The following is a 26,426-nucleotide window of genomic DNA, read 5'->3' on the forward strand; positions in this document are numbered from 1 at the left end:
CTTGCTCTATTTATCCCAAAGCCAAGAGAAACAGATAAAGTAGTCTTTAAGATTATTAAATTATATAATAATTTAAAATAAGATATTGAAAGATCCTGGGGCACCTGGGTGGCTCATTCGGTTAAGCGTCTACCTTCGGCTCAGGTCATGATCTCAGGAACCTGGGATCGAGTCCTGTGTCAGGCTCCACGCTCAGCGGAGAGTCTGCCTGAAATTCTCTCTCTTCTCCCTTTGCCCCAAACCCCACTTGTGCTTCCCTTCTCTGTCTCTCAAATAAATAAATAAAAATTAAAAAAAAAATTGGAAGATCCAAATAAATGAAGAAAATTGCATTGGATGAGGAACATACCTAATAAAAAGGTAAAAATCAACATTTTCCTGAGACAAATTGTGAATTTTTATGCCCCAGTTTGGATAGACAGCTCTGCTGTAGCCTGACACTGTCCTATCCTTTCTTTCGAAATTTATTTTGCATGGAATGTGTCTGGGGAAATAAATTGAAGGGCATATACCAGAGACATACTGCACCATGATTTTTGTTGTTTGTGCTTAACAGAAATTTTATTGTGAGGACACACCCCAAACAGTAAATCTTTATATTCGCTTGGTTGACTATTTCCTTAAAGAGCTTCAACATGCAGGGGCCTCCAGAAGTTTCCAGCTTGATTGTCCTGCTCACTGTGCCCCGAACCTATCTGTATGACTCTTCGCCCGTGACTCCCATCCTCACAGTTTGACCGGAGTTCCTTAGTTCTTCTCCATGGCTCCTTCTATATTTGGTCAGCACGACTTACCTCCCAAGTTACTTGAAGTCTGCGTTAGTGGAACCAGAGTGCAAAATTAAGTAGGCCTACAAGAAAACGTGCAAATACGCAAACCATTTTTTGCTTGAGCCTTAGTCATGATTCACTTGGAATGTGCCGCGTGGTCTGACCCCTTTCTCCTACACTGGCCGCTTTGGGACGTGGAGTGAACATTTCACATAGCTGATGTGATTCATATCTTTTGTGGGCTACTTTCTAGTTTAAATGTCAAGAGGTCAAAATGGCCTACCTATACCTAGGCTTTGCAAGTTGCGATTTACTTTGATGTACGAATCGTCCATTTGGTAAAGACCGCTCTAAAAGTTCGTGTGTACTAACAAATCTTTTTGCTGGCTTCCCTCTTAGGTGTTAGAAGACAACGACTATGGCCGAGCCGTGGATTGGTGGGGCCTGGGGGTCGTCATGTATGAGATGATGTGTGGGAGGCTACCTTTCTACAACCAGGATCATGAGAAACTTTTTGAACTAATACTAATGGAAGACATTAAATTTCCTCGAACACTCTCTTCAGATGCAAAATCACTGCTTTCAGGGCTCTTGATAAAGGATCCAAATAAGCGGTAAGCCACAAATAACACTTGATGGGTTACAGACGAATGTGGGTAGAGACTGTGATATGGAGATTAATTCAAATATAACCAACTCCAGGCAGCGGCGTATTTGGTGTAGACATCTTCCCACTGAAATACGGACTTATTTTTAACTGCATAATACAGAACATTGTAAAAATTTCCTCAACTCTTTCCTAACTTGGAAATTTTATGCAGATTTTACCAAATAAGGATTTTGAGGGTTTCTTATCCATATTGTGAGTGAACAATTTCTTAATTGCCCTGGTATTTGCTGTTTTGGAGATAGAAGTATCCCTTTTTTTTTTTTTCTTTCTGTCTCTGGGCCTTTTTATTTATGCTAATTTACATAATAAAAAGGACAGAACCTGCTCCTTACCCCCCTCCCGTCCCAACCTGTGTTAACACATCCAGCCACTCTTCTGTTTGCCATTTGAAGATACGCTTTTCCCGTGTGTGGCTGAGAGGATTAATGGCAAAATATCTTTACACACTTTGTATTTCTTTTGTAGCTACAAGTGTGACCTGAAGAATCCTACAGCCCTTTGCTTAATTAATCAGGGAGCTGTAGTGTTCTTCGTTCGGTTTCTATATTCATCTGCACATACAATCTGAAAGTCATGTATGAAATGACTACTCCTGTAAACATGTCCCTTGATCTCTGTTGCGTATGCTCATGAATCGCCATCCTTCCCTGCAGGTGGACGGGAGCATCAGCATGGCTCTGAAAATCACTGAGATATTAAGCATTTTGAGGATAGATTTCAAGATTTTATTGTCAAATCTTCCCTCACATAACGTGTTTTTGCAAAGTTCTGTTTTTGGTTGCTGCTCGTTATGTATTTGTTGACAGACTGACTTAATGAAGGAAAGAATAAATGAATCCTAAAATGTGGGTTTTGTTTATCTTAGAGATGGTCTCCATCACACACTTGTAGCTTCTAAATTTACGAGAAGCATAATTTTACCTTCAGGAGAAATAAGCAAATATAACGAAAGAGACACCATCTTTTTGCTTCTTGAAGAACCTTTCAGAAATGTGTTTTATGATCCTGGTAATGGAGAGCTTACCTTGTATTTGTAGAGTGACTTCGAGTGCTCTTTTTCAGGGCATTTGGACATCTGTTGTCCCCTTTGCTGTTTCTGTGGCCTTGTAGAGTTGATAGGCTGATATTATTCTCCTCTACATTTGATTGAGGACAAAACTGAGGCCCAGGGAGGGTTAAGTGATGTATCCTACAGAAGATTCCTGTGGAGCTAGAATAAGTCAGCCTTCTTGGTGCCTACTTAATATTTCTCCTGTATCTTATTTGCAGTGTACCTGCTTCTCAGTTGGTTCAGGTTTTGAAATGTGTTCCATTTAGTGTGATTATTTCACAATTAATGTAACACTTGGTGATAGGTGATCTTTAAACAGAGCTAGGATTTCCATTTTATCTATTTGATTTGGGGATCTAATATTTGGCTTAGATATCAAGGGCAATGAATTTTCAGCCCATCCTTTCATGACTCCTCCAGGTAGCTCTCTGACAGGCTTTTCCTTTCCGGCCCCTCTATACGTAGCTGGTAGAACAAATTGTATTTGTGGTTCTCAGTCTGTGTCTCATTCATTTTCCTATTCTCCCCCCGCGCTGGGGAGGGAGGGGGAGGATAGCACATAGTAGATACTTAATAATTGTTGAGTAAATGTGAGGTAGACTTCTAGAATGTTAGTGGGCTGATGAGTAGGACAGCTCCTGAGGGTTTGTCCATCCAGAGGTTGGTATTATCTAAAGGGAAGATAGGGTATTTTCTTTTCTTTACTTTTTTTATTTTTAAGATTTCATTTATTTGAGAGAGAGAGAGAGAGAGAGAGAGAACATGAGCAGGGGGAGTGGAAGAGGGAGAAGCAGGCTCCCCGCTGAGCAGGGAGCCCAATGCAGGACTCGATCCCAGGACCCTGGGATCATGGCCTGAGCCGAAGGCAGATGCTTAACCATCTGAGCCACCCAGGTGCCCTGGGAAGAAAGGGTATTTTCAATGACTTGCTGTTTTCATTTAAGGTAGATAGGTCAAGCCTCTCCACTGTTGCATTAAAATATCGGGAATGCAAGGATGAGCAAGACAAAGCAGCTCTGCTGTCGATGTTCACAGAATAATACGGGACACAGAACTTGTGTTCACAGAGGCTCAGGTCTACCTACAAATACCTGTTGGAATTATTAGCTCCGTCTAAGGAGCTAGAAGGGTTGGAGTCCACAGTGGTGGTTCATGCAGAGAAATTGACATGGAAAGGAATCTAGAACATGGCATTTGAGAAGTTCAGTGACTAGAGTGTAGAGTATGAGTTGGGTAATGTTGGGAGATAAAGCTGAAATGGTAGATTGCAAAGACCTCATGGTTCTTAGAAAATATTTACCCTTTATTCAGAAGAGGTTGAAAAAGTACTGAATTATAAAAAGTAAAAGGTGGTGTAATTGGATTTGTGTTATGAAAGGTAACTCTGGCAGCTTCGTCATGGATGGATTAGGACAGGGAAGGGCCAGGGACAGGTAGGCAGAGCCATTGGGAACACGTCTGGGTTGTCCAGAGAAGAGATGGGGTCCTTCCAGAGGCAGTGGTAAAGGAGCGGTCAATGGGACTTTGTGAATAAATTGTGAGGAAGTGGCAGGAGTTGGGGTTGCCTCTGTGGTTTCCAGCTTGGGGGACTCCTTTGGAGAATGGGGTGTTATTAAGAGACAGGGAGCGCAGTCAAAGGAGGCTTGTGGGAAGGATGCTGATACTCACTTTGGCTGTACGGAGTCAGGTCTGTAGGAGAACCTAGACAGAAATGTGAAGCCAGCAGCTGAAAATCGTACCAGTGCTTAATAGATACACAGTGGCTGAATATATGGTTTGGGGCCCCATTGACATCTCAGAGGCAGCTGGAGCCATGGGAATAGTGGGGAGAGTCTAGTACAAAGGGAAGAAGGCCTAGGATAGAATCCTGGGAAACATCAGAATTCAAGAGGTAGAAAGAAGAGAAAGAGCCACCAAAGGACCCTGAAAAGTCTTTGGAAATGTCGTAAAATAGCATTATGATAGACCTCATTATTCTTCCTATTCAACTATTTTAAATACTGATGAATTTTTCTGATACTCTCTAGTGAATTTCTCTCACTTCTACCAAAGAGTCAACTACCATTTTACCTTTATTTCTTATTCTCCATCACTTTATGCTCATTCTATTAGTATCATTTTTATCCTCCTATGCGTAGTTCATAGGAAAAGCATGACCTCACGCTGCATTCAGTAGCACCAGGAAAACATACATTCCGTGATGTTCCTGATAATGAAGAATCCATAGTAGCTGAGGATTTAGTTTGGCGTTCTGATAATGGAGTTTACTATTCTTAGACATAAATATCTTAGTGCAAGTCGTATTTTGATATTATTTTGAAGTCTTAGATTGTATATTAGGGAGTCATTGACATTGAAATTTTTGACAGTTTCACACTTGGAGAACGTGTGTGTTAAAGTATCTCTCCCAGCTTCTAAAATGGCAGTCTGAGATTATATTCTTAGACTTTGCGTAGTACTCATGGCTGATACTTGAGTTTTTTATGTATTTGATAAATATAGATTAAATGCTGGCAATGTCCAAAGCCAAACTATTGCTAGAGAACAGAGGGGTGACAAAAAATGAATAACTGAAGTTGGATTAAAACCTTCTATTTACAAAATGATGATGGTTCTGTACTCCCACCTCCCCCACCATGTCCTGTGTCATTCAAAATAAAAACAATAGCGTAAGGATAAGAAGGTACAGCGAGCTTCTGAGTTTCCTCATACAGACTACTTTGATTCATACTTGGAGATGTTAAATTCTTTTCAGAAAGACATATTTTGGTGTGTCTGCTTTTCTGGCTCCCTAAGTACGAGCTCAAAATGCTTTTTGGATTATCCAGTCCTGATCTCTGCCCTCAAAAGAATTTGCAGCCCAGCCAGGGAGGGCCATACAGCACTTGGAGTAGACGAAGAAAGAGTGAGGCCAAGGGGTGGAGCGCTGGCATTAGCCTGAATATGGACCTGCCAGTCAGAAAGCCCTGTGTATGAACACCGCTAGTACCATCTGGTCCGGTCTAGAAGTTCCCTGTCAGCCTTGTGGTTCATTCCATACGATCTGAGACAGGAGTCCTAGACTGTGGGAACCATGGATCATCACCACAGATGCTCAGATTCCGGCTCGTTGTATTTTCCATTCTGACCGTGTGTCAGGGAGTCCTGGGTTCTTCTCCGGTCGTGTGTTCCTTATACCTAATAATAACCAGCACCGTTAGATTGTATTATCATTTATTTATTAGGACCTGTTTGTGTTTCTTCCTACCCAGTGGTGTGTGGGAGTTGGCATGTACCAACTCATAAGAGCCAATTGTTATGTTTGAGGGATTTTGTGAGCTGGTTGTTTAATACGGTCATTATTAAAAATCAAATTGTATAAACTTACAAATCAAATACATTAAAAACAAAGGTAACAGATACTCACTCCTTAATAATTTTGTTACGTTTTACTCTTCTCAGTGCTTTTGAGGTTGCTTTTATCTGTCGTGTCTGTACAGAAATACTAAAGAACGGTTTGCTTCTGCTCACCTCTTCCCACCTCTGTGTTGAGTGACATCAGGTTCCTAACTTGAAACTGGCCACGGGGGGAGTGTTTACACCACCCAAATTGGCAAACTTCATAAGTCAGGGCTTGCTTTATGATTTTGTTGATTGTTTAGATTTAAGAAACTAATAGGGAAGATGTTAATACACAGATTAGATTTTATTTTTATTTTATTTTTTTAGAGAGAGAGAGCAGGAGGGAGGGGCAGAGAAAGAATTTTAAGCAGGCTCCATGCCCAACGCAGAGGCCGACACAGGGCTTGAGCTCACAACCCTGAGATCATGACCTGAGCCGAAATTGAGAGTCAGGCACTTAACCGACTGAGCCATCCAGGTGCCCCACACGGATTACATTTTAGAGTTTGTTCTGTCTGTATCCATTACACTGTGAATAGCACACAAAAATGAGGAAACAGTCTTCCACTGTTCTAAGATGATTCACCATTTGTCCAGGAAGTCACTCATATAGCTGACAAGCAAGCGACGGGCTGACGTGTGTCTTTGTTGTATCACTTTCAAATTAGTCTTCACCATAAACGGAAGGATCAGCCAGTATTCACATTGGAAGAAGCCAGTTAGTGGTTTTTGAGTTCAGCAAAACAAACAGATGTTTTCTGTGAGCGTCACTTGGCTAATTTAGAGTAAAGGGCATTCTGTATTTTATTATTCTTTATAACTTTTGTGCCTCGCGTCCTTTATATCTGTAAAATTCATAACAAACATGTATATGTAATCTGCATGTGTAATATCACGCATGCGTCATTTTCCCCGGAGAGCTGGCTGTTAAGCCTTCGCGGGCAAGCACAGTTCCGTGAACAAGACCAGAGAAAGCTTGTTCTGTCAATCCAGATTTAAACAGATTGCTTTTCCTTTCTTTTCCCTGTTCTTTCCCCATTCTTTCTTTTTCTTCTTCTTCTTCTTCCCTTACTCTCTTTCACTCCCTCCTTGCTTCCATCTGGTTTGTTTTTTCTTTTCTCATTCCTTCTTCATAGTGACTAGTAGGCTCTATATGAGACTGAGGAAGCCAGAAAGTACCTGAATTTCATACTGTGCCAGCTCTCTGTTAAGTAGGAGTACCTGCAAAGATGGGGGAGCATCTCTCAATTCGTAACATGCATTGCAGTTTGCATAATAAATTAGATTGCAGTGATATTTCATAGATTAGCAATGTCATTTCTGTGGAAATTCACCTGAGGTATGAGAATAGCCCCTGAGTTTCTATCTATTAGCAATACTGTACAAGTTGCTTTTTCTAACTAATTATTTAGTCATTTCAGAATTTATGGTAACAGGATATAGTCTGACCTGAGTCTTACCCAAAATAAATTTGGTTTATAGAATTGACTGTGGTAATTGCTACCATTTGTTGTGCTAGGTGCTTACCTCTGTTATTTCAAACCCTTGCGGTGACCCACCAGGCTGGGATCATTGTACCCCCCCTACAGAGGGGACACTGGGACTAAGCAGCTTCTTCCTTGTCACATAGCTCGTAAGTGCCAGAGCTGGTTGCCTAATTCGGTTTTGTCCCCAAACCCTGCACTCTTTTCAGGTACGACATTGTCCTGAGGCTACTTTTTTTTTTTTTTTTTTTAAGATTCATTTATTTGAGAGAGAGAGAGAAAGAGTACGAGGTGGGGGCGGGGGCAAGGCAGAGGGAGAGGGAGAGAGAATCTCAGCAGACTCCCAATGTAGGGCTCGATCCCCCGACCCTGATATCGTGACATGATCTGAGCCAAAATCAAGAGTTGGGTGCTCAACTGACTTCTTATTAATAACACATTAGGTAAATAAGATCTGACAGCAAAAGCTTTTTATTGGTACGGCTCTTGATCTCAAGAACTATGTATACCACAGAGAATTACATTTTGTGGACATTTTCTTGTTTCCTGTTGGGCTTATGTAAATGTCTTAAGGCTCTCTCACTCTTGTTTCTGTCTCTTAGCCTTGGCGGGGGCCCAGATGATGCAAAAGAAATTATGAGGCACAGTTTCTTCTCTGGAGTCAACTGGCAAGATGTATACGATAAAAAGGTAGGTTATTTTCATGGAACAATCTTTATGTTTTTTGGCTAAAATGAATTTACGACCAAAAAAAATTTTTAAGTGAATAAAATTCAATGATATAATGATATTTTTCATGTTTCCTGTACATATAATTGAATATAATATTGAACTTCTTAGCCCCCAAATTTATTGATGATTCTGACTTCCAAAGTGCGTCTTGAAACGTTATTCAGTATGGTCAATTGATTTTTCTTTTATCGCAGTAATGTTAGTTTGCTTCTCATTGTTTCTTCAATATTAAGAGAAAAAATAAAGACCCCAGTGTTAAGTTATTCTTTAAGAAAATTAACAAAACAAAATCAGAATGTTTTTCCTTGTCCTTATGTCTTTAATTTTAAAGTGAACTCTAACAAATTTATTCATACAAATCTTACTTTCTTGAAAAGGAATTAAAAACACTTTAGTTTTCAATATTTAACAAAGGAATAGATATTTTTTCTTATTTGGGGCTTCTTTGTTATTTGAAACTGAATTTTAATGCCCACAAAATGGATGGTACTAATTTTGTAACTTTATTTTTATTGTAATCTTATTATTTGTTTTTAATACTGTAATTTTTGCTTAGGACAGGAAATTATTGTGTCTAGTCTTTTTTGATCTTTGTCTGTTTTATTTCTACTGTTTCAGGTATTGTTAGTACAGGCACTGATATTGATTTTTTTTGATTTTCAAATGCTAATGAAATTTTATTTGCTTAGTATCTTTATGCGGTTCTTTTGTGTAGTTAGTCCTTCTGTTTCAATTTATTCCAGTTTTCCCTATTTTTCTCTGAAACATATATAATCAACAACATTTAGGAAATGTCTGTTTTGTGCCAAATATTCTTCTCTATTAATCCCTAAGGTAAAGATAGAATGATACCATATGACTTACGAGGAAGAAGACAAGTACTGAATTTTTCTGCATTATGTTATGGGAATAGGGAATATGGTGATTTTCTGAGCATTTCTTGTGAACTAGTTGTGTGGTATTAAACACCTTTGCTCAAACTTTAGACTCCCACCATGTACAAAGCACTGGGGTTGATGTTGGATCCTTCTTGACCCTTCTGAGAAACACGTGACCATTCTTAAATGTTTATTAACTTTATGTAGATAACTAGACATCCACTTTATATAACACTGATGATATTCTTCACGGGTTGTATCCCTATTTAGACCCTAACGGTGACTATGTACTGTTTTTATCAGTCAGTTCACTATAAAAAATCCTTGTCAAACAGAAGGATCAAAGTCGTCTTATGTCTCCCAGAAATAATTCATGGTCAGAGGTTTTCTTTGGCATACAAATCTGTTAGCCACAGACAAATATCCCTTTGCTGTACCCTCACCAAGGAGAACTCAGGAAAAAAAGGGGAGAGAGAAAGAAGGAGGGAGAGAAAACATTTCTTGAAGAGACCATTGTGAGGCACCAGTATGTCACTGCTAACTTAAAGAAGAGGCAAAACCTTTGTTTTCTTCAGTCCTGTCAGGAGACTAAGACATGCCACAAAGATTTCCTCATCAGGGTTCAGCTCTCTGTATTAAGTGGGAGTTTGGCGTCACCTGGGGGAAGCTCTAAGAGACACACACCCTGTCTCTGCTCCGTGGGGCCAGACATGCCCAGAGCCGAGGTGACAGCAAGACACCTGCCAGCTGCCTTGAGGAGAATGGGATTGGAGGGGGCCAGCCAGCAGGGAGAAGGAGCTGCCAGAAGATAGCTTTAGGTGACGTACTGTGGAGACGTGAGTTAAAATTGTTATAACTGATAAAAACAGATGCCGCTTAATCTGGGCAAAGGTCTTAAGTATCTTTCATAAAGAAGCACAACCACAAAAATTACCAAGTGCCCATAAACAGAACTCCTCAGGGACTGAGCTCTGCTGCAGGTTTACTCAGGTGGATGTCGGATGAGGCCGTGATGTTTCCAGCCTCCTTCCGTGCTTGAGGGACACTACAGCAGCATGATGGCAGCACCCGCACACTTTGAGTCTGTCTCTGAAAGGCTGTGAAAATGTGATTGGGTCTGTCTGGGTTTGTATCCTATCACTAAGAAACAGGGAATTAATTAGGGGGATGCCGATGCCAGTAACTTTTGTAATGAATCCAGTTATAATTCTACTCTTCAGACAGTATGAATTATGAAATAATTTAGAAAATCAAACATTTTTATGGAGCCTATCTCTTTAAAATATGTAACTTTTTCATCAGGTTCTTTTTTATTACAATTTTATTACTATTCTTTGGAAGCTTTAATATTTTGCAGATTTATTATTACATAATTATTGGCCACTTTTGTATATATTGTGACAAAACTTGAGATGAAGACATAATAGAGACGCTAGTATCTTTAAGGGAAATCTAGATCTCTTCCAAGGTTAAGTAAAAAAAAAAAAAAAAAAAAAAAAAAGAATTACTCTTTAATGTGAATATCATGAAGAGCACAGGATTGAAGTGTGGAAATCCATGTCCTAAGTTTGCTTCTTCCTTCCTGTGGGGAAATGGACAAGCCATTTTACTCACACCAAATTACGATCTCTGAAATGCCTTCAAGATTTAAGATTCTCTGGAGGATGTTTTATCAGATGAATTTATCTAGATAAGTTTCTGTGTAGACTTTACACTAAGTTTGTCATTTTCTCCCAAAAATCTGGGACTTTGTGTGATACTCTGTTGAATCTATGGATAAATTTGGGACAGAATTGACATTTGAACAGAATTGAGGCTTCAGATCCATGAACATCGTATACCTCCCATTTATTTAGGTCTTCTTTAATGTCTCTCCGTAATGTTTTATAATTTTCCATGTTCAAGTCTTATCTGTATTTTCTTAGCTTTGTCCTTAAGTATTTCATATCTTCTGATATAAATGGTATTTTAAAATTTTATTTTCACATTTTTTGCTGCCAGTATATAGAAATACAATTGGTTTTTATATTTACCTTATGTCCCGCAAACTTGCAAAGCTCAGTATTAGTAGCTTTTCTTGTAGATTAGTCAGTATTCTCTGCATAGGTTATTATATCTTATGTAAATAAGTTTTACTTCATTTTCAATTGGTATGTATTTTTTTTTCTTTTTCTCTTCTTTCTTCTTCTTCTTCTTTTTTTTTTTTTTTTCTGCCTCAGTATATTGGCTAGGACCTCACTATAATGTTGACTAGAAGTGATGGAGTGAACATCCTGGTTTTGTTCTTGATCTTACGGAGAAAACATCTTTTATCATTAAACATGATGTTAATTATCACAGATAGTGCTGAGATCTTAGTTTTTAAATATCATTCTTCAATAAAAAGAACCAGAGTTACTTGGAGAAGTAGTTGATTTCAGAGTTTGGATGGGGAAAATAAAAGATAAGCCCAAGGAATTATGTGGTGCCAAAAAGTAAAAAACAAAGATAGGTAGGTAGGTAGGTAGGTAGGTAGATAGATAGATGGATGGATGGATGGATGTACATTAACAGGCTTCAGGAGCCAACCTTAAATAAGTCCCAGTGGTGAAAGCTGCAGCAATTTCAATAACAAAATAAATAGTTTATTAATTATTATTATTATGTATTAGTGTAGTATGACCCAAAGAATAAAATATGTATATCCATAAGTCCACACTACAAAAACAAATGATTGAACAAACGAAATGTTGAGAAGAAGGAACATGTCTTCCTTATAGATGAATTCCAATTAATAAATGTAGAATGAAGTTTCATAAAGAAAAAAATATGTGTGTGTATAAACTTCTTATGCATTATACTGCTGGAAACATATCAAGATACTGGTAACATTGGTTGGCTTAAGAGAGGGAACTGAGTGAATGAGACCTGTGGTGTGCTTTTGCAACTTTTGAATTTTCAACTATGTGGGTATGTTATGTAGTCATAAGTAACATTAAAACTTTAAGAAGACAATAAAAATTTAAAAATATAAATATTTAAATAAAGAATCCCATGAATGTCAGAATAAAACAAAACAAAATAAAATAAGATAAAATAAGTGTAGAAGGAATGAAGGAACTAGAAAATCACCATCAGACCCCCAGAGGGGAACTTACTGCATGTGGGATCTACCAATGAATGTTAAAATTAGCAGGCAAAAGTTTAAGAAAGAGAGTATTTGCATAGTCTCAATGTATCTCTCCTCAAACATTTATTATTTACAAAGCTTAAAAGAGTAACTTTTCGTAGAAAAGCCTGGCAGACCGTGTCTTAAGCCAGCCTATCAAGATTCACATCACCAGTTATAAGACACATTGCCATTGTGTAGCCCATGATCCGAGGCGTGGGAAGGCTAGATGACTTTTGTGGTGTTCTTTCTCAAAATGCATAACTTCGACGTAATCATGAGAAAACCTGAAGCACCCAAGTGGAGGGGACATTCCTCAAAATAACTGGCCAGGTACTCTCCACAGTGTTAGCTTTACGAAAGGCAAGGATTGCCCATGGAACTGGGCAGACTGGAGAAGACGGAGGGCGCACTGACCGAATGCAGCGCGGGGTTCCGAGTGGGGTCCTGGGACAGCAGAGGGGCATAGTGGGAAGGTGGTGAAGTCCAGATAAGGTTGTAGGTAACAGTTTTGTACCAGCCTTAATTTCTTAGTCTTGAGCATTGTGCTTTGGCTATATGAGGTATTAGCCTTAGGGGCAGGAGTGTAAATGGGATAGGGGAGCTTTTTGTACTATTTTTGTAAGACTTCTCTAAGCCTAAAATTATTTCAGCATAACAAATTATAAAAATGTGATGTTAGTGTAAGCTTTCTATGCCTCCTTTATTAGGTTGGAGAAGTTGCCCTGTGTTCCTAGTATGCTGATAGTTTTTATCCTGAAGAGGTGTTGAATTTCATTAAAAGTTTTTCTGCATTTATTGTAATGACCCTACAGTTTATCTCCTTTATGTTCTATTAAGATGGTGAATTACACTGATTGGCTTTCTGATGTTCAATGAACCTTATATTGCTCAGGGGAAACTCACCTATTCCTGATGTTCTTTATGTATTGCTAGATTTGATACAATGGATTTTTTAAGGATTTCTGCACCCTTAAATTGTTTTGATACTGGGGCGTCATCTTCTCTTAAAATGTTTTTGTATGATTTTCATTTTGGGATCATGTTTGATTTTTTAAAATGAAGAGAGAAGTATTTCCTCTTCTTCAATTGTATGAGACTATTCGTGTAGAATTTGTATTATCTGTTCCTAAAATTTTTGCTAGAATTTACCAGTGAAGCCACTTGGGCCTGGGGTTTTGTATCTGTTTGGGAAGTTCTTAGCTCTGAGCTCATTTTCTTTCATAGTTGTGGGACTGTTCTGCTTCTCTGTCGCTTCTTGAATGTTTCGGGATCTTTTGTCTTCCAAGCTTTCTAGTTTATTGGCTTAAAGATATTTGTAATATTCCCTTATTGTCATTACAGTGTTTGCTGTAATGTATGTAATGATGATCTCTCTTTTAATCCTGATATTGATAATTTGTTTGTTCTCTCTTCTTTTTCTTGATCAATCCGGCAAGAGGCCCATCAATGCTATTGAATTTTGTCAAAGAATCAGCTTTTGGTTTCATTTGATTTTCTGTATTGTTTTTCTGCTCATTATTCATTGATTGATTCTGCTTCTTGTTATTTCTTTATTCTGCTTCTTTTGAGTTTACTTTGCTCTTCTTTCCCTATTTTCTTTAGGGGAGGCTAAGATTATTGTTGGGAGACCATTCTCTTTTTGTAGCATAGCGCTCAATGAATGCTGTGAGTTTCCATAGAAGGACTGTTAGCTTTGTTTTGCAAGTTGTGATTTGTTGTGTTTTCATTTCAAAATAGTTTTAATTCCTCTTGTGATTCCTTCTTAACTCGGAGAATATTTAGAAATGTGTTGCTTGATTTCCAAATATATGACTTTTTCAGATTTTCTGTTAACTGATTCCTAACTAAACTCTCTTATGTTTGGAAAACATACTTTATGTGATATTAATCCTTTTAAATTTATTGAGACTTGTTTTGTGGCCCAGAAGATGGTTTCTTTCTGTGTACGTTCTGTGTACACTGAAAAGAGTGTAAATTCTGCTTTCATTACACAAAGTGTTCTACCAGTACCCATTCGTCGAGATGATTGGTGGCATTTATCTTTCCTGTATTCTTAGTGATTTTTCTTTTTTTTTTTTTTTTTCTTAGTGATTTTTCTGTCTACTTGTTCCGTCAGTTACTGGAAAAGGATTGTTGAAATCTAGAGCCGTAATTGTGGATTGGTTTCTCTTTTTTGATTTGTTTCATGTATTTTGAAGCTTCATCCTTAGCTGTATACACATGTCGGTTTGTGGTAGCTTCTTGGTGAATTTACCCCTTTATCTTCATGAAGTGTTCCTCTGTGTCCATAGCAATAATCTTTGTTTTGATATCTACTTTTTCTGGTATTAATATAAGTACTCCAGCTTTCTTTTGATTTTATTTACCATTTCCATCGTGTTACTTTTAACCTATGTCATTACATTTAAGTGGGTTTTCTTTTAGGCAGCATGTAGTTGATTTGTGTGTGTGTGTGTGTGTGTGTGTGTGTGTGTGTGTCTATTTTCAGGGGTAAAACAGTCTTTATTTACAACTTTATGCTAAAAAATGAAGAGGGAAAAGTTTAAAACAGGGCATTCCAGCTGATCTTGTCAGATTAGAGAGGTTCCATTTTAAACGTCCATCTCATTGCCCGAAGGTAAACAGTAGTGAATCTACATGGGCAGTTTCCTGTATGAAGTATAGTGTTCATGTTTTAGGCATCTGTTAAGCATAAAAACTCGAAGAAAGTGAAATCACTCCTTAAAAACAGCATTATATTAAGGGTGTTTTAAATTTATATTGTCCTTCTAATCACATATGCCCAACGAAACTCAAAAGCTGAAGAAGCAGTTGTACTTACTATGCGAGTGGACAGTTACAACCACCAATTATTTTATTCAATGACCTTACATTTTCAAATTACCATTAACGACTCTGAACTTACCATGAGATGTAGACAAAGTCAGGAGACAAGACTTAGGGAGAGTGCTCCTTTCTGGAGGGAGGTTAAGCCTTTCAGAACCAGCATGAGAAAGAAACACCCTGTTGAAGAATTCCGCGTGGGAAAAATTAATTTGGTCAGTTTTATCTCCTGCCGAACTGGCTTATTGTTTTCATTGACATGTTTGGCGTCGTTCTTCTGACTCTGCTGTGTTTAATTCTTCTCCTTTATCTGAATCTTCAGTAGTACAGAGATTTTCATCTATGGGAACAGCACCCCTGGCTCCATTTTCCTGTCCCTTCCCTTCATTGTGCTGTTCCCAGATCGCTTCCTTCACCACTTCAGCGCTACCTCTGGAAGCTTCACTTCATTGTTTTCTGAAGTACATGAAGTTTTCAGGCCTGGCTACAGCACCGCTTCTCCCACCCACACCTCTTGGGACGTACGGGCTCAAATCTACTCGGTTTGTGTGCACTGAATCATCCCCTCCTTCACCTGTTGCCTGGGTGTGACAGGTACTGTCTGCTTCCTCATGCTCATGAACCAGAGCAGGACGAGGTTCTAGCACCTCGTGACCACGGATCACCCGTGCTTACCCTGCTTTGAAGTCTGCTTCCCTCCTTCCTTATCTCACACAGCTTTGATGAAACACTGATGGTGTTTTCTTCTCTTTTACTTTCCTCTCAGGCATGAAAAGATTCTAAGGTGATTTGGGTATCGTTTGAACCTAGGGCAGAATGCTCTCTTTCAATTAGATCTTATGAAATTTCATTTTCTTTCTCTTCCTTCTTTATATCTTTCTTCAACACCAATCCAGGTGGAAATGCACAATGATGCATACAAGTATCATCCTCTCTGGGGCATACCCAAAGCCAGCCATATTTGTTGTTTTCAAAAGCTTCAAGAAAATGTTTGCACACTGTTTGAGGGTTTTTTCTCTTTTCCACCTCACTGTGCTTTTTATTCACCGTTTCCAGCTTTCTCTCATCTCAACTATCCATAGTATCTTTTTCAAGTTCTTTACCTCTTGCATCACATTTTCTCCCCAGATTCAAGTCATGAGGCAACTTACACTTAACCTCCCTTAGTGCACTGCCCTTGCTTGAAGAGCACACATACCACGGATTCAGGTCTGCACCTTATTTTTTGAGCAAGAGGGACAGGTTTGAATAGCTCATTTAGCTCTTGCAATTCTTTCTTCTCGTCCTCTTTCTTCAGTTTCTCTTCAGCTTCACTTTATGCTACCTGACATAGATTTTGTTGACTAAATTGAACTTGATGACTGACAGCTTTGAAAAAGTTACGTTGTTTTGCCTCTTTATTATTCTTTAGATCAAAAATTTTAGGGGCACCTGGGGGGCTCAGTTGGTTAAGCGTCAGACTCTTGATATCGACTCAGGTCACGATCTTGAAAGAACGAGCCCCGTGTTGGGCTCTGCACTGAGCTTGAGATTCTCGATCCCTCTCTCTCCACCCCTCTCCCACTGCTTGCACTCTCTCTCTCTAAAAAAAATAATTTATGTTCAATAATTTTCTGCTCCGTATTTTTGCCCACACCCTGACTCTGTTTCTTGGAGGACATTGTAGAGACAGGTGGCACCAGCCAGACTTTAAGCCCAGCTGGACCCCATCAGGGGATCTGGCCCCACAGCAGGAGGAGGAGGAAGACATGGGCCACCCTAGCTACCATACTGTGCCTTGTTTTTTCTTATTCATTAGATAATATATGATTTTTAGATGGACTCTGAAGCCCATTTTCATTTAATGCAAGTATTGACATAGTTGGGTTTAAATCTACCATCTTGGTATTTTTTTGAGGGGGGGGTTCCATTTTTTTTTTCTGTTCCTTTATCTTCATCTGCCTGCTTTGGGATTTACTGAATATTTTATGATTCTATTTTATTTTGGCTCTTGTCTTATTAGCTATACATCTTCTTTTTATTATTTTGAGGTGGTTTCTAGAGTTTACCATATACATGTTTAACTTCTCACAGACTGCCTTTAATTAATATTAGAACCATGCCACATTCACAGCACATTTGTTTCCTCTTCCATTCTTTATGCTGTCATTTTACTTTCATGTGTTACCAACATCGTTGCACATGAGAACTGTGTTCTGCTCTCGATAGTTATATTTTAATGTGACTAAAACTATGTATTTACAGTTTTAGTATTCTCCATTCCGTCATGTACATCCTTGCTTCCATCTGGTATCCGGTCTTTTACTTCATTGCTTCACTTCGGCCTTCATTCTAAGGCTCGTTTACTTAGCTCCACTTCTCAGACATGACTCCCTGGGCGTGGAAAGATTCATGGAAAAAGAACGTGTTTGAAGGAAATAGAAGATATGGAAATGATGGGAATGTGACATTTCAGAAGTGGAGGCCAATGTGAGAGTAAATCAAGTGGTGATGAATGAAGTGTGTGAAGATCTGCTGACTGGGAAGAACCCGCAGTTCTGAGTGGATCGAAACTGGGTGCAAAAAATGGAGCTGGGAGCCTGCTGGTTTGGTTAGTTTCCTGCAAGGTTCCTTCTTGTTTGCCTGATGCACCTGCTTACCAGGCGCTGGCTCCTCGAGTAGGGAGCTGGCAGAACATGACGGGACGCTTTCAGCTTTTGTTGGGATAAACTTCCAGGCAGGAGAGCTTAGAACAGAGAACCTCGTGGAGAGACTGTGTGGTGATGGTAATATTTAATTCCCAGTGCAGTTACCCATGGGCTAGAAATACAGGGCTAGCAGTGGAAGTGAGAACAGAAGTGGATATGGCTATCTGGGAACTTGGTTAAAAGAGGTTTATAGGAGTGGATCCTCTGTGAGCAGGGGAAGGATGAGAAAATCGATGGGAAAGAAAAAGAGAGTCGGGATGGGGCACCTGGGTGGCTCAGTCAGTGAAGCGTCTGCCTTCAGCTCAGGTCATGATCCCGGGGTCCTGGGATCGAGCCCCGTGTTGGGCTCCCTGCTCAATGTGGGGTCTGCTTCTCCCTCTGCACCTCTCCCTACTTGTGTGCTCTCTCGCTCGCTTGCCTGCTCTCTGTCAAAAACAAAAACAAAGTCCAGGACACAGGGCAGGTGTGAAGTCACTGAGAGCCAGCACTGAGTGTTGGAAAATACCCACATTCAGGAATGGAAGTTGGCTTGAGATGCATTTTTATAAGGTGTATCAGAGTCCCTTGTGAAGAATCATGCAAAAGTTGCAGAGACAGTTTTCAGCCTGAATCATGACTCTATTTTCCAACTGAAAAATCCATCTTGACGAGTTGGGTGGTCATGGCAGTTACGCAGATGTTCGTGGCCGCAGTGACGCTCATGGGTGAAGCAGGGTTCAAGTAAACGTGGGCGCTAACAGAGAAGACAGAGCGTCGGCTACGGTATGCCTCTAGGAGCTTCACGCTGATACGCTCCTTCCTGACTCAAATGATGGCCCATTTTTAAACTTCGGATCAAAGAAAGATGAGCTCCAAATATCTACCAAACACTTTTAGGGTTTAACATTAAAATTATTGCCTTCAATTGATCACGAGGCACTGTAATACAAAAGAAAACAAACAGCTGTCCAGATGTTAGTTATGGCATAAAATGCAAATGGCCGGAGTTTTACAATCCCTCAGATTGGGTTAAGAGCAAAATATAACTAGTTGTCCTTACAAGAATCTCACCTGAAACAAAATTACACATAAATGTGGAAGAAATAAGGGGATGAACAGAGATTTAGCAGTGAAATGTTACAAAAAGTAAACCGACAACAATAATAATTTGGGGCTAAGTTGATTTCAGTACATAAATATGAAATGTGAAAGGTCATTTTTGGCATAATGAACAATCAGCACCAAATAGCAGCATCCACAGGCACAAAACACTATCAGAAATGCAGGACTTCGTAGAAATACAATTTCTCGCTCAGTGTGACGGAGGGTTAGCTGGCAAGAGGCAGCTTGTGGTTTCGTTGATTCTCTTCAGTTTTGTTTCCAGTTTCATTGATTTCTGCTCTGAAATTTATTTCTTTCCCTTATCCCAGATTTTATTTGCTCTTCTATTTCTAGTTTCCTAAGCTGGAAGCTTAGATTATTACTTTAGATCTTTCCTTTCTAATGAGAGCGTTCAGTGCAATAAATTTTCCTTTAAGTTCTGTTTTCACTGCATCTGACAGATCTTTGATAAGTTGTATTTTCATTTTCATTTAGTTCAAAATATTTTTTTTTTCCTGAGACTTCCTGTTTGACTTGTGTGTTATTTAGGTATATTATTATTTAAACCCTAAGTATTTGGGGGATTTTGAGCTATCTTTCTCTTACTGATTTCCAGTTTAATTCCACTGTGGCCTGAGAGCGTTCCCTTGAATGTCTGTCTGTTCTTTTAAATTTGTTAAGATGTGTTTTGTGGCCTAGAATGTGGTCTGTCTTGGTGAATGGTCTGTGAACTTGAGAAGAATGTGTCTCCTGCTGTCTTGGGATGAAGGAGTCTGTAAATGTAAATTGGATCAGTTGACTGGTGGTGCTTCTCAGTTCAGTGATGTCCTCACTAATTTTCTGCCTGCTGGATGTGTCAGTTACTGATAGGGGGATGTTGACGTCTCCAAGTGTATTAGTGAGTTAATCTGCTTCTCCTTGCAGCTCTATCAGTCTTTGTTTATTGTATTTTGATACTTTGTTGTTAAATGCATACACATTAATGATTCTTACGTCTTTTTGGAGAATTTGCCACCTTATCATTACGTAATGTCCCTCTTTACCTGTGATAATTTTCCTTACTCTGAAATCTGCTCTGTTTGAAATTAGCGTAACTACTCCAGCTTTCTTTCAGTAAGTATTAGCATGGTATGTCTGTCTCCATGCCCTTTTAATCTCTTGGTGTCTTTACGTTTAAAGTGGATTTCTTGTATATAATACGTAGTTGGTTCTTGTTTTTTATGCGCTCTGGCAGTCGTTGCCTTTCCATGGGGTGTTTTGAGGCCGTTGAAACTTGAAGTGGTTATTGCCGTAGTCGGATTGATATTTACCGTATCTGTTACCAATTTCTGCTTATTGTCCTGCTCTTTGTATCTTTGTGTGCATTCTACTCTTTCTCTGACTTCTCTGGTTTTAACCGAGCATTTTCTAAGGCTGCATTTTTTTCTCCTCTCTTAGCATATCGTTTATACTTCTTTTTAAACTATCTTGGTGCTTTCCTATAAGTTTGCAGTATATATTTACAACTAATTCAAGTCCTTTTTCAAATAATACCACACCATTTCACAGATGTTACAGGTACCTTAAAGCAGGATTCCTAATTCCTCCTTCCTGTCCCAAGTAACATTGCTCATTAATTTCAGTCATCCATAAGCTATAATTATTGTATACATTTGTTGTATTATTATTTTGAACAAACTGTTTTCTGTTAATTAAGGGTGAGGGAAAAAAAGATTTTATTTTACCTTTGTTGGTTCCTTTTGTAAAGCATTCCTCCTTTCTTTCTAGAACTAAGTTTCTATCATTTTCTTTCTTTCTGATGAACTTTTTAAAAAAGATTTTATTTATTTGAGAGAGAGACAGAGAGAGCATGAGCAGGGGGAGGGGCAGAGGGTGAGGAACAGGCCGACTCCGTGCTGAGCACAGAGTGGAGGCATGGCTCTCTCCCAGGACCCTGAAATCATTACCTGAGCTGAGGTCAGAGGCTTTACTGACTGAGCCACCAGGTGCCCCTGAACTTTTTCTTTAACATTTCTTGCAAAGTAGGTTTACTGGTGACAAATTGCCTCAATTTTTATTTGTCTAGGAAAACCTTTATTATTCCTTATTTTTGAAACATAATCTTGCTGGATACAGAATTCTAGGTCAGTGGTTTTGTCTTTCAACACTAAGTATTTTACTCCATTTTTTTTTTCTTACTTGCATGGTTACTAAAGAGAAATCCAATTTAATTCTTGTCTTTGAACCTCTATAGATAAGGTTTTTGGTGTGTGTGTGTGTGTGTGTGTGTGTGTGTCTTCTTAAGATTTTATCCTTGTCTTTGATTTTCTGCAATTTGAGTATAATATGGCTAGGTGTAGATTTTGGACTCTTTGAATCATATTCTCTGAAATTAAGAGATACTGTTTTGGTGGCTAGCACTGATTTTGGAAAATGCTCAGTCATTATTGCTTCAGATGTTTCTTCTGGTTTCGCTCTCTATTCTCCTTCTTATATTCCCACTACATACACCTTTCATCATTGTTTCACAATTCTTATTTCTTTTTCCATTTCAGTTTTGGAAGTTCTATTAACATTTCTGCAGGCTTACTGATTCTTTCCTTGGCCATGCCCTGATTATTAATGAGCTCAGCAAAGACATTCTTAATTTCTGTGATGGTGGTTTTTTTTTTTTTTTATTTCTAGCATTTCCTTTTTATTCTTTCTTAGAGAATTCATTTCCCTACTTATATTACCCATATGTTCTTGAATGTAGTACAGTTTTTCCATTAAAACCCTTACTGTATTTTCATAGGTGAATTAAATTCCCGGTCTGATAATTCCAACATCTCTGCCGTATCTCAGGCTGGTTCTGGTGCTTGCTCTTCATTGTGAAACTATGTTTTTTATCTTTTAGTGTGCCTTGTAATTATCTGTTGAAAGTCAGACATTATGTACTGGGTAAAAGAAACTGAATGGAGATAAATAGGTTTTTAGTAGAGATTTTATGTGTTTATCAGGGTAGTTTATCAGGCTAAACTTACTTGCTAGTGCTAATACCTTTTGTTTAAGGAGATATTTTCAGTTTGTATGCCTTTCATTTCTTTTTTCTTAACATTATTCTAAGATTGACAGAACAATATCATATAGAAATGTTGAGAACAGACATTTAATTATTATAACATTCACATATCCCCCAGTTACTATGATATTAAGTTGTAGTGTTTTTTTATGCACACCATCTCTCAGATTGACAAATTTTCCACTATTCCTATTTTCTGAACATTTTTCTTATGAATGGATGCTGGATTTTGTCAAAATGCTTTTTTCTGCATTCACTGACATAGTTGTGGTAGTTCTGTTTTAGTTTGCTAATACAGTGAATCACGTTGATTTTTTAATATTATGTCTATGCTGCATACCTCAAATTAGCCCCAATCATGGTATATATTTTTTATATATTGCTAAATTTCTTGTTAGCATTTTGTTAAGGATTTTGTATATAATAAGAAATAGTAGGCTATACATTTTTTAATGTATTAGCCATCTGGTTTTAGAATCAGGATAATGCTAGACATCAAAAATGCGTGGTATTTCCTTCTCTTCTATTTTATGATTTTGCATAGAATTGGTATTTTTCTCCTTTAAATGTTTGATAGAATGTCCTGTGAATCCATCTGAGCCCAGACTAAAGAAATTCAGTCTCTAATGGATATACGACACTTCTAGTTATCTATTTCCTTTGAATGAAATTTGGTAGCTTATGTGTTTTAAGGAATTTTAAAATTTTATCTAATTGTTGAATTAGTTGACATTGAGTTGATCATTTATTATCTTGATTTTTTTTTTCTATTTCTTTTGGCTTGTTTTTTAAATTAGTTCTTCTTTCTGTGGTTTATTAAGTTGAAAATTTAGATTTAAATCTTTTCTCCTTTTCTAATACAGCCTCGTAGTACTATATATTTACTTCCAAGCACTGTAGCTCTGAGCACATCCTGTAAGTTTTGTTGTGTCATACTGTGACTCACTATTTGTTTCAAAATGCTTTCTAATTTCCCTTATTATTTCTTCTTTGACCATATGGGTTATTGAAGTATATTGTTTGATTTACAATATTTGGAGATTTTTCAGCTTTCTGTTTTAGTCTCTAGTTTAATTCTGTTGTTCTTAAAGAACATACTTTTGTATATTTTAAATCTAAATTTTTTGAGATTTGTTTTATGAAATATGGTTTATATTGATGAATGTTTCATCTGCATTTGGAAAGAATATGTATTCTCTTGTTATATGCAGTGTTCTGTAAATGTCAATTAAGTCAGGTAAATGAATAGTGTTAAGTCTTCTACATCCTTACTGAATGTTTAACTGCTCACTTTTTACCAGTTACTAAGAAAGGAAGAAGAAAATCCTCAATGGTAATTGTGCCTTTGACTATTTCTCTTTTAGTTCTACCACCTTTGCTTTATTTTAATCTTAAAGTTCTGCTTGTAAGTGCTCCCAAATTGAAGATTGTTGTATCTTCTTGGTGAATTTACTTCCTCATCATTTCATCTAGGTTAGCCAATTTTTGGCATAAAAATTAGAGATAAATGGAAAAGAACAGAAAAACAATAGAGAAAATTTTAAAAAGACACATAAATTGAGTGTTTGCAAATATCTACAAAATTAACAAACTTTTAGTTAGATTCAGTAAGGAAAAAAAACAAGTACTAAAATCACAAATGAAATAGGGACATTACTACTGACTTTATAGAAATAAAAAAGGATTATAAGAGAATACTGTGAACAGATGTACATGTAAAAATGGATAACCTGTATGAAATGGAAAAATTCCTAGAAACATACGAACTACCAAAATGACTAAAGAAGAAAATGGAAATCTGAGTAAAGCTATTACTAATAAGGCAATTAAATCAGTAATCACAAAACTCCCAACAAGGAAAAGCCCAAGACCAGATGGCTTCACTGGAGAATTCTATCAAATATTTAGAGAAGAAATACCACGACTTCTTCTCAAACTCTTGCAAGAAATAGGAGTGAATATTTTTTAACTCTTTCTATGAGGCCAGCATTGCCCTGATTCCAAAGCCACACAAAGACATTACAAGAAGACTACAGACCAATATCCCTAAGTAATGTAGATATAAAATTCCTCAATAAGATCTTAGCAGGACCAATTAGTAGCATATTAAAAGGATTGTACACCATGGTCAAGTGCGTTTTATCCCGGAGATGCAGACAGTTCAACAGACTAAAATTATTTAATGAAATACCCCACATTAATAAAGAAAAAAAACCCACATGATCATCTCAATTGGTGCAGAAGAAGCATTTGACAGAATTCCACACGCTTTGCTGATTTATAAAGACAAACAACAAAAAACCTCAGAAAACTAGGAATAGAAGGAAACTTGCTCAACATGATAAAGGCCATAGATGAACCCACAGCCGACATCATACTTGGTGTTGAAGGACTGAAAGTTTTTCACCTGAGATGAGGAAGAGAACAAGGATGCCCACTTGTGACATTTCTGTTCAGCATTAATACTGGAAGGTTGTAGTCAGAGCAATTAGAGCAGGACATAAAAAGCAATCAAATTGGAAAGAAGTAGTAAAACTACCTCTCTTCACAGATGTAGAAAACCCCAAGGAGTACACACGAGTACGTGCGCGCACACACACACACACGACCTCTAAAGCTAATAAATAGATGCAGCGAAGTCGCAGGATATGAAATCAACACACAAAAAAATCCTTTATGTTTGTATATATTAAGCTATGAATAGTCTGGAAAGCAAATTAAGAAAACAGTTCCATTTACAGTAGCATCAAAAAGAATAAAATACTTAGGAATAAGTAGAATCACAGAGGTGCAGGTTCCATGCTGCCAAATATAAAACATGCTGAGATAGATGAAAGAAGACATGAGTAAAGGGAGGGACACCCTGGGTTTGTGGCTTGGTGACTTACTCTGAAGACGACAGTACCAGTCACAGTGGTGGTACAGAGTCCGTGCAATCCTTGTGAACACGGTCATGTGTGCAACCCGTGTAGTATGCTCCTGGATTCATTTTGCTTATATTTTGTTAAGGATTTTTGCATCAGTGCTCACGGGGATATTGGTCTGTAGCTCAGAACAGGTTTGTCTTTTAAGGCATCACATCAACCCTCAATACAAAGGACCTATATAACTCAGACCATTTTCTGTGATCAATAAAATTGCAATAAAACTAGGAGTAATCAACAAAGAAAGGTTTCTCCAAACCACAAATGTTTGAAACCTTTAAGATAAACTTGAACATAAGTCACAGATTACGAAGTAGCTGCATTGGAAATCAGAAAATATTGGAGTTGAATGAATGGCAGTGAGATTTGTGAGACACAGTGAAGGCAGTTCCTGAATACTTGTATGGGGGTGGAGGCGGGCAAACAAAGCAGAAAGATCCAAAATTAGCCAAGCTTCCAAATCAAATTAGGGGAGGAAATTCAACAACAGAATAATCACAGTGAGAGTGAGTAGAAACACCGAGTAAATGTAAAAGTCCAAATGAATGAAATAGAAAGCAAATGTTTGAAGGATCAGGAAAATGCAGTTAAGTAAGAGACTAGTAAAGTAGACAAATCTCAGAATCAATCAAGAAAAATATTAGAAATCAACATGAGATACAGAAATATAGAAATGAAAATATAATACAACTACCACAAATAATTTTTATGCTGTTTATTAAAAAAAAGAGTTAATGGATAATTTTAATTATCAGCAGACTCAAGAAACATGTGAAAACATTACATTGTTAAATTAGTATAAAATCTGTTACCTCTCCAGCTCCAGTGTTTTCACCGCAATGCAAAAACACCAGTACAAGCCCAGATGAGTTTTTCAGGTAATCTCCACCAAACATCCAAAGAGAAGATAATCCCTATCATTAGAAAGGTTTTATACAAGCTGCTCCTAAGAAAGAAAGAGGGTTATATGCTTCTCAAACTTACTTTATAACCTTTGGTAACCCTGATAGGACTCTTACAAGAAAAAAAATTATAGGCCATTTGTGAACATAGATTTAAATATGCCAAGTAAAATATCTAGCAGTTATTTCTAATAATGCATAACAATATTTATGTTCTCATATCCATGTCAGATTTGTTCTAGAAATATGGTTAGATTAGAATAAAATAATGTTATTCATCACATTTAGAGATTAAGGAAGAAATCCACATGACCAATCTTTTCATGAAAATGAAAATAGAAACCATTTGTAATTTTTAAAGATATATTTAAAACACTTTTAGTAACCTCAAAGTAAAATGAACCCTTTTTAAATAACTTTTTATTAAAAATTTTTCTACAAACGTTATATTTAATGGTTGGATATTACAAATATTTTCTTGAAATGTAAGGCAAATGATATCTATCAATATCACATTCTCAGCAGTTTTTTTAAATTGTTTTTTTAAAGATCTTATTTATTTTATTAGAGAGAGAAAGAGAGAGAGAAGGGGCAGAAGGAGAGGGAGAATCTCAAGCTGACTCTCAGCTGAGCAGGGGTCCCGAGGCCGGGCTGGATCCCAGGACCCTGAGCTGAAACCAAGAGTCAGACACATAACCAACCAGGTGCCCCGAGGCAGTGTTTATCATAACTTCTGGTAAGCTAAGGTAATAAGAAAAATAAGATAAGAAAAAGAAACAGCGATGTGTGATTTTTAAAGGAAAAAAAAAACTTAATAGATCTTTGATGGTGGAGTTTAATAATTACATTTTGT

At 37.7% G+C, this 26,426-nt stretch overlaps 1 protein-coding gene and 1 pseudogene across 5 annotated transcripts in view; one reads left to right on the forward strand and one right to left on the reverse strand.

Moving 5' to 3' along the window:
* AKT3 (AKT serine/threonine kinase 3) overlaps nucleotides 1–26,426 on the forward strand; it is a 302,152-nt gene that overhangs the window by 251,035 nt on the left and 24,691 nt on the right. For all 5 annotated transcript variants that reach the window (XM_087859652.1, XM_087859651.1, XM_045796129.2 and 2 more), the window contains 2 exons: nucleotides 1,170–1,384; nucleotides 7,959–8,046. In XM_087859652.1, coding sequence (XP_087715778.1) covers nucleotides 1,170–1,384; nucleotides 7,959–8,046 — 303 coding nt within the window. The remainder of the gene's footprint in view (nucleotides 1–1,169; nucleotides 1,385–7,958; nucleotides 8,047–26,426) is intronic.
* LOC123790952 (zinc finger CCCH domain-containing protein 15 pseudogene) lies at nucleotides 15,192–17,113 on the reverse strand (annotated as a pseudogene).

Source organism: Ursus americanus, chromosome 2 (genome assembly GCF_024610735.1).
Source record: "Ursus americanus isolate L20-20 chromosome 2, mUrsAme1.1.p, whole genome shotgun sequence".
Lineage (NCBI taxonomy): Eukaryota > Metazoa > Chordata > Mammalia > Carnivora > Ursidae > Ursus > Ursus americanus.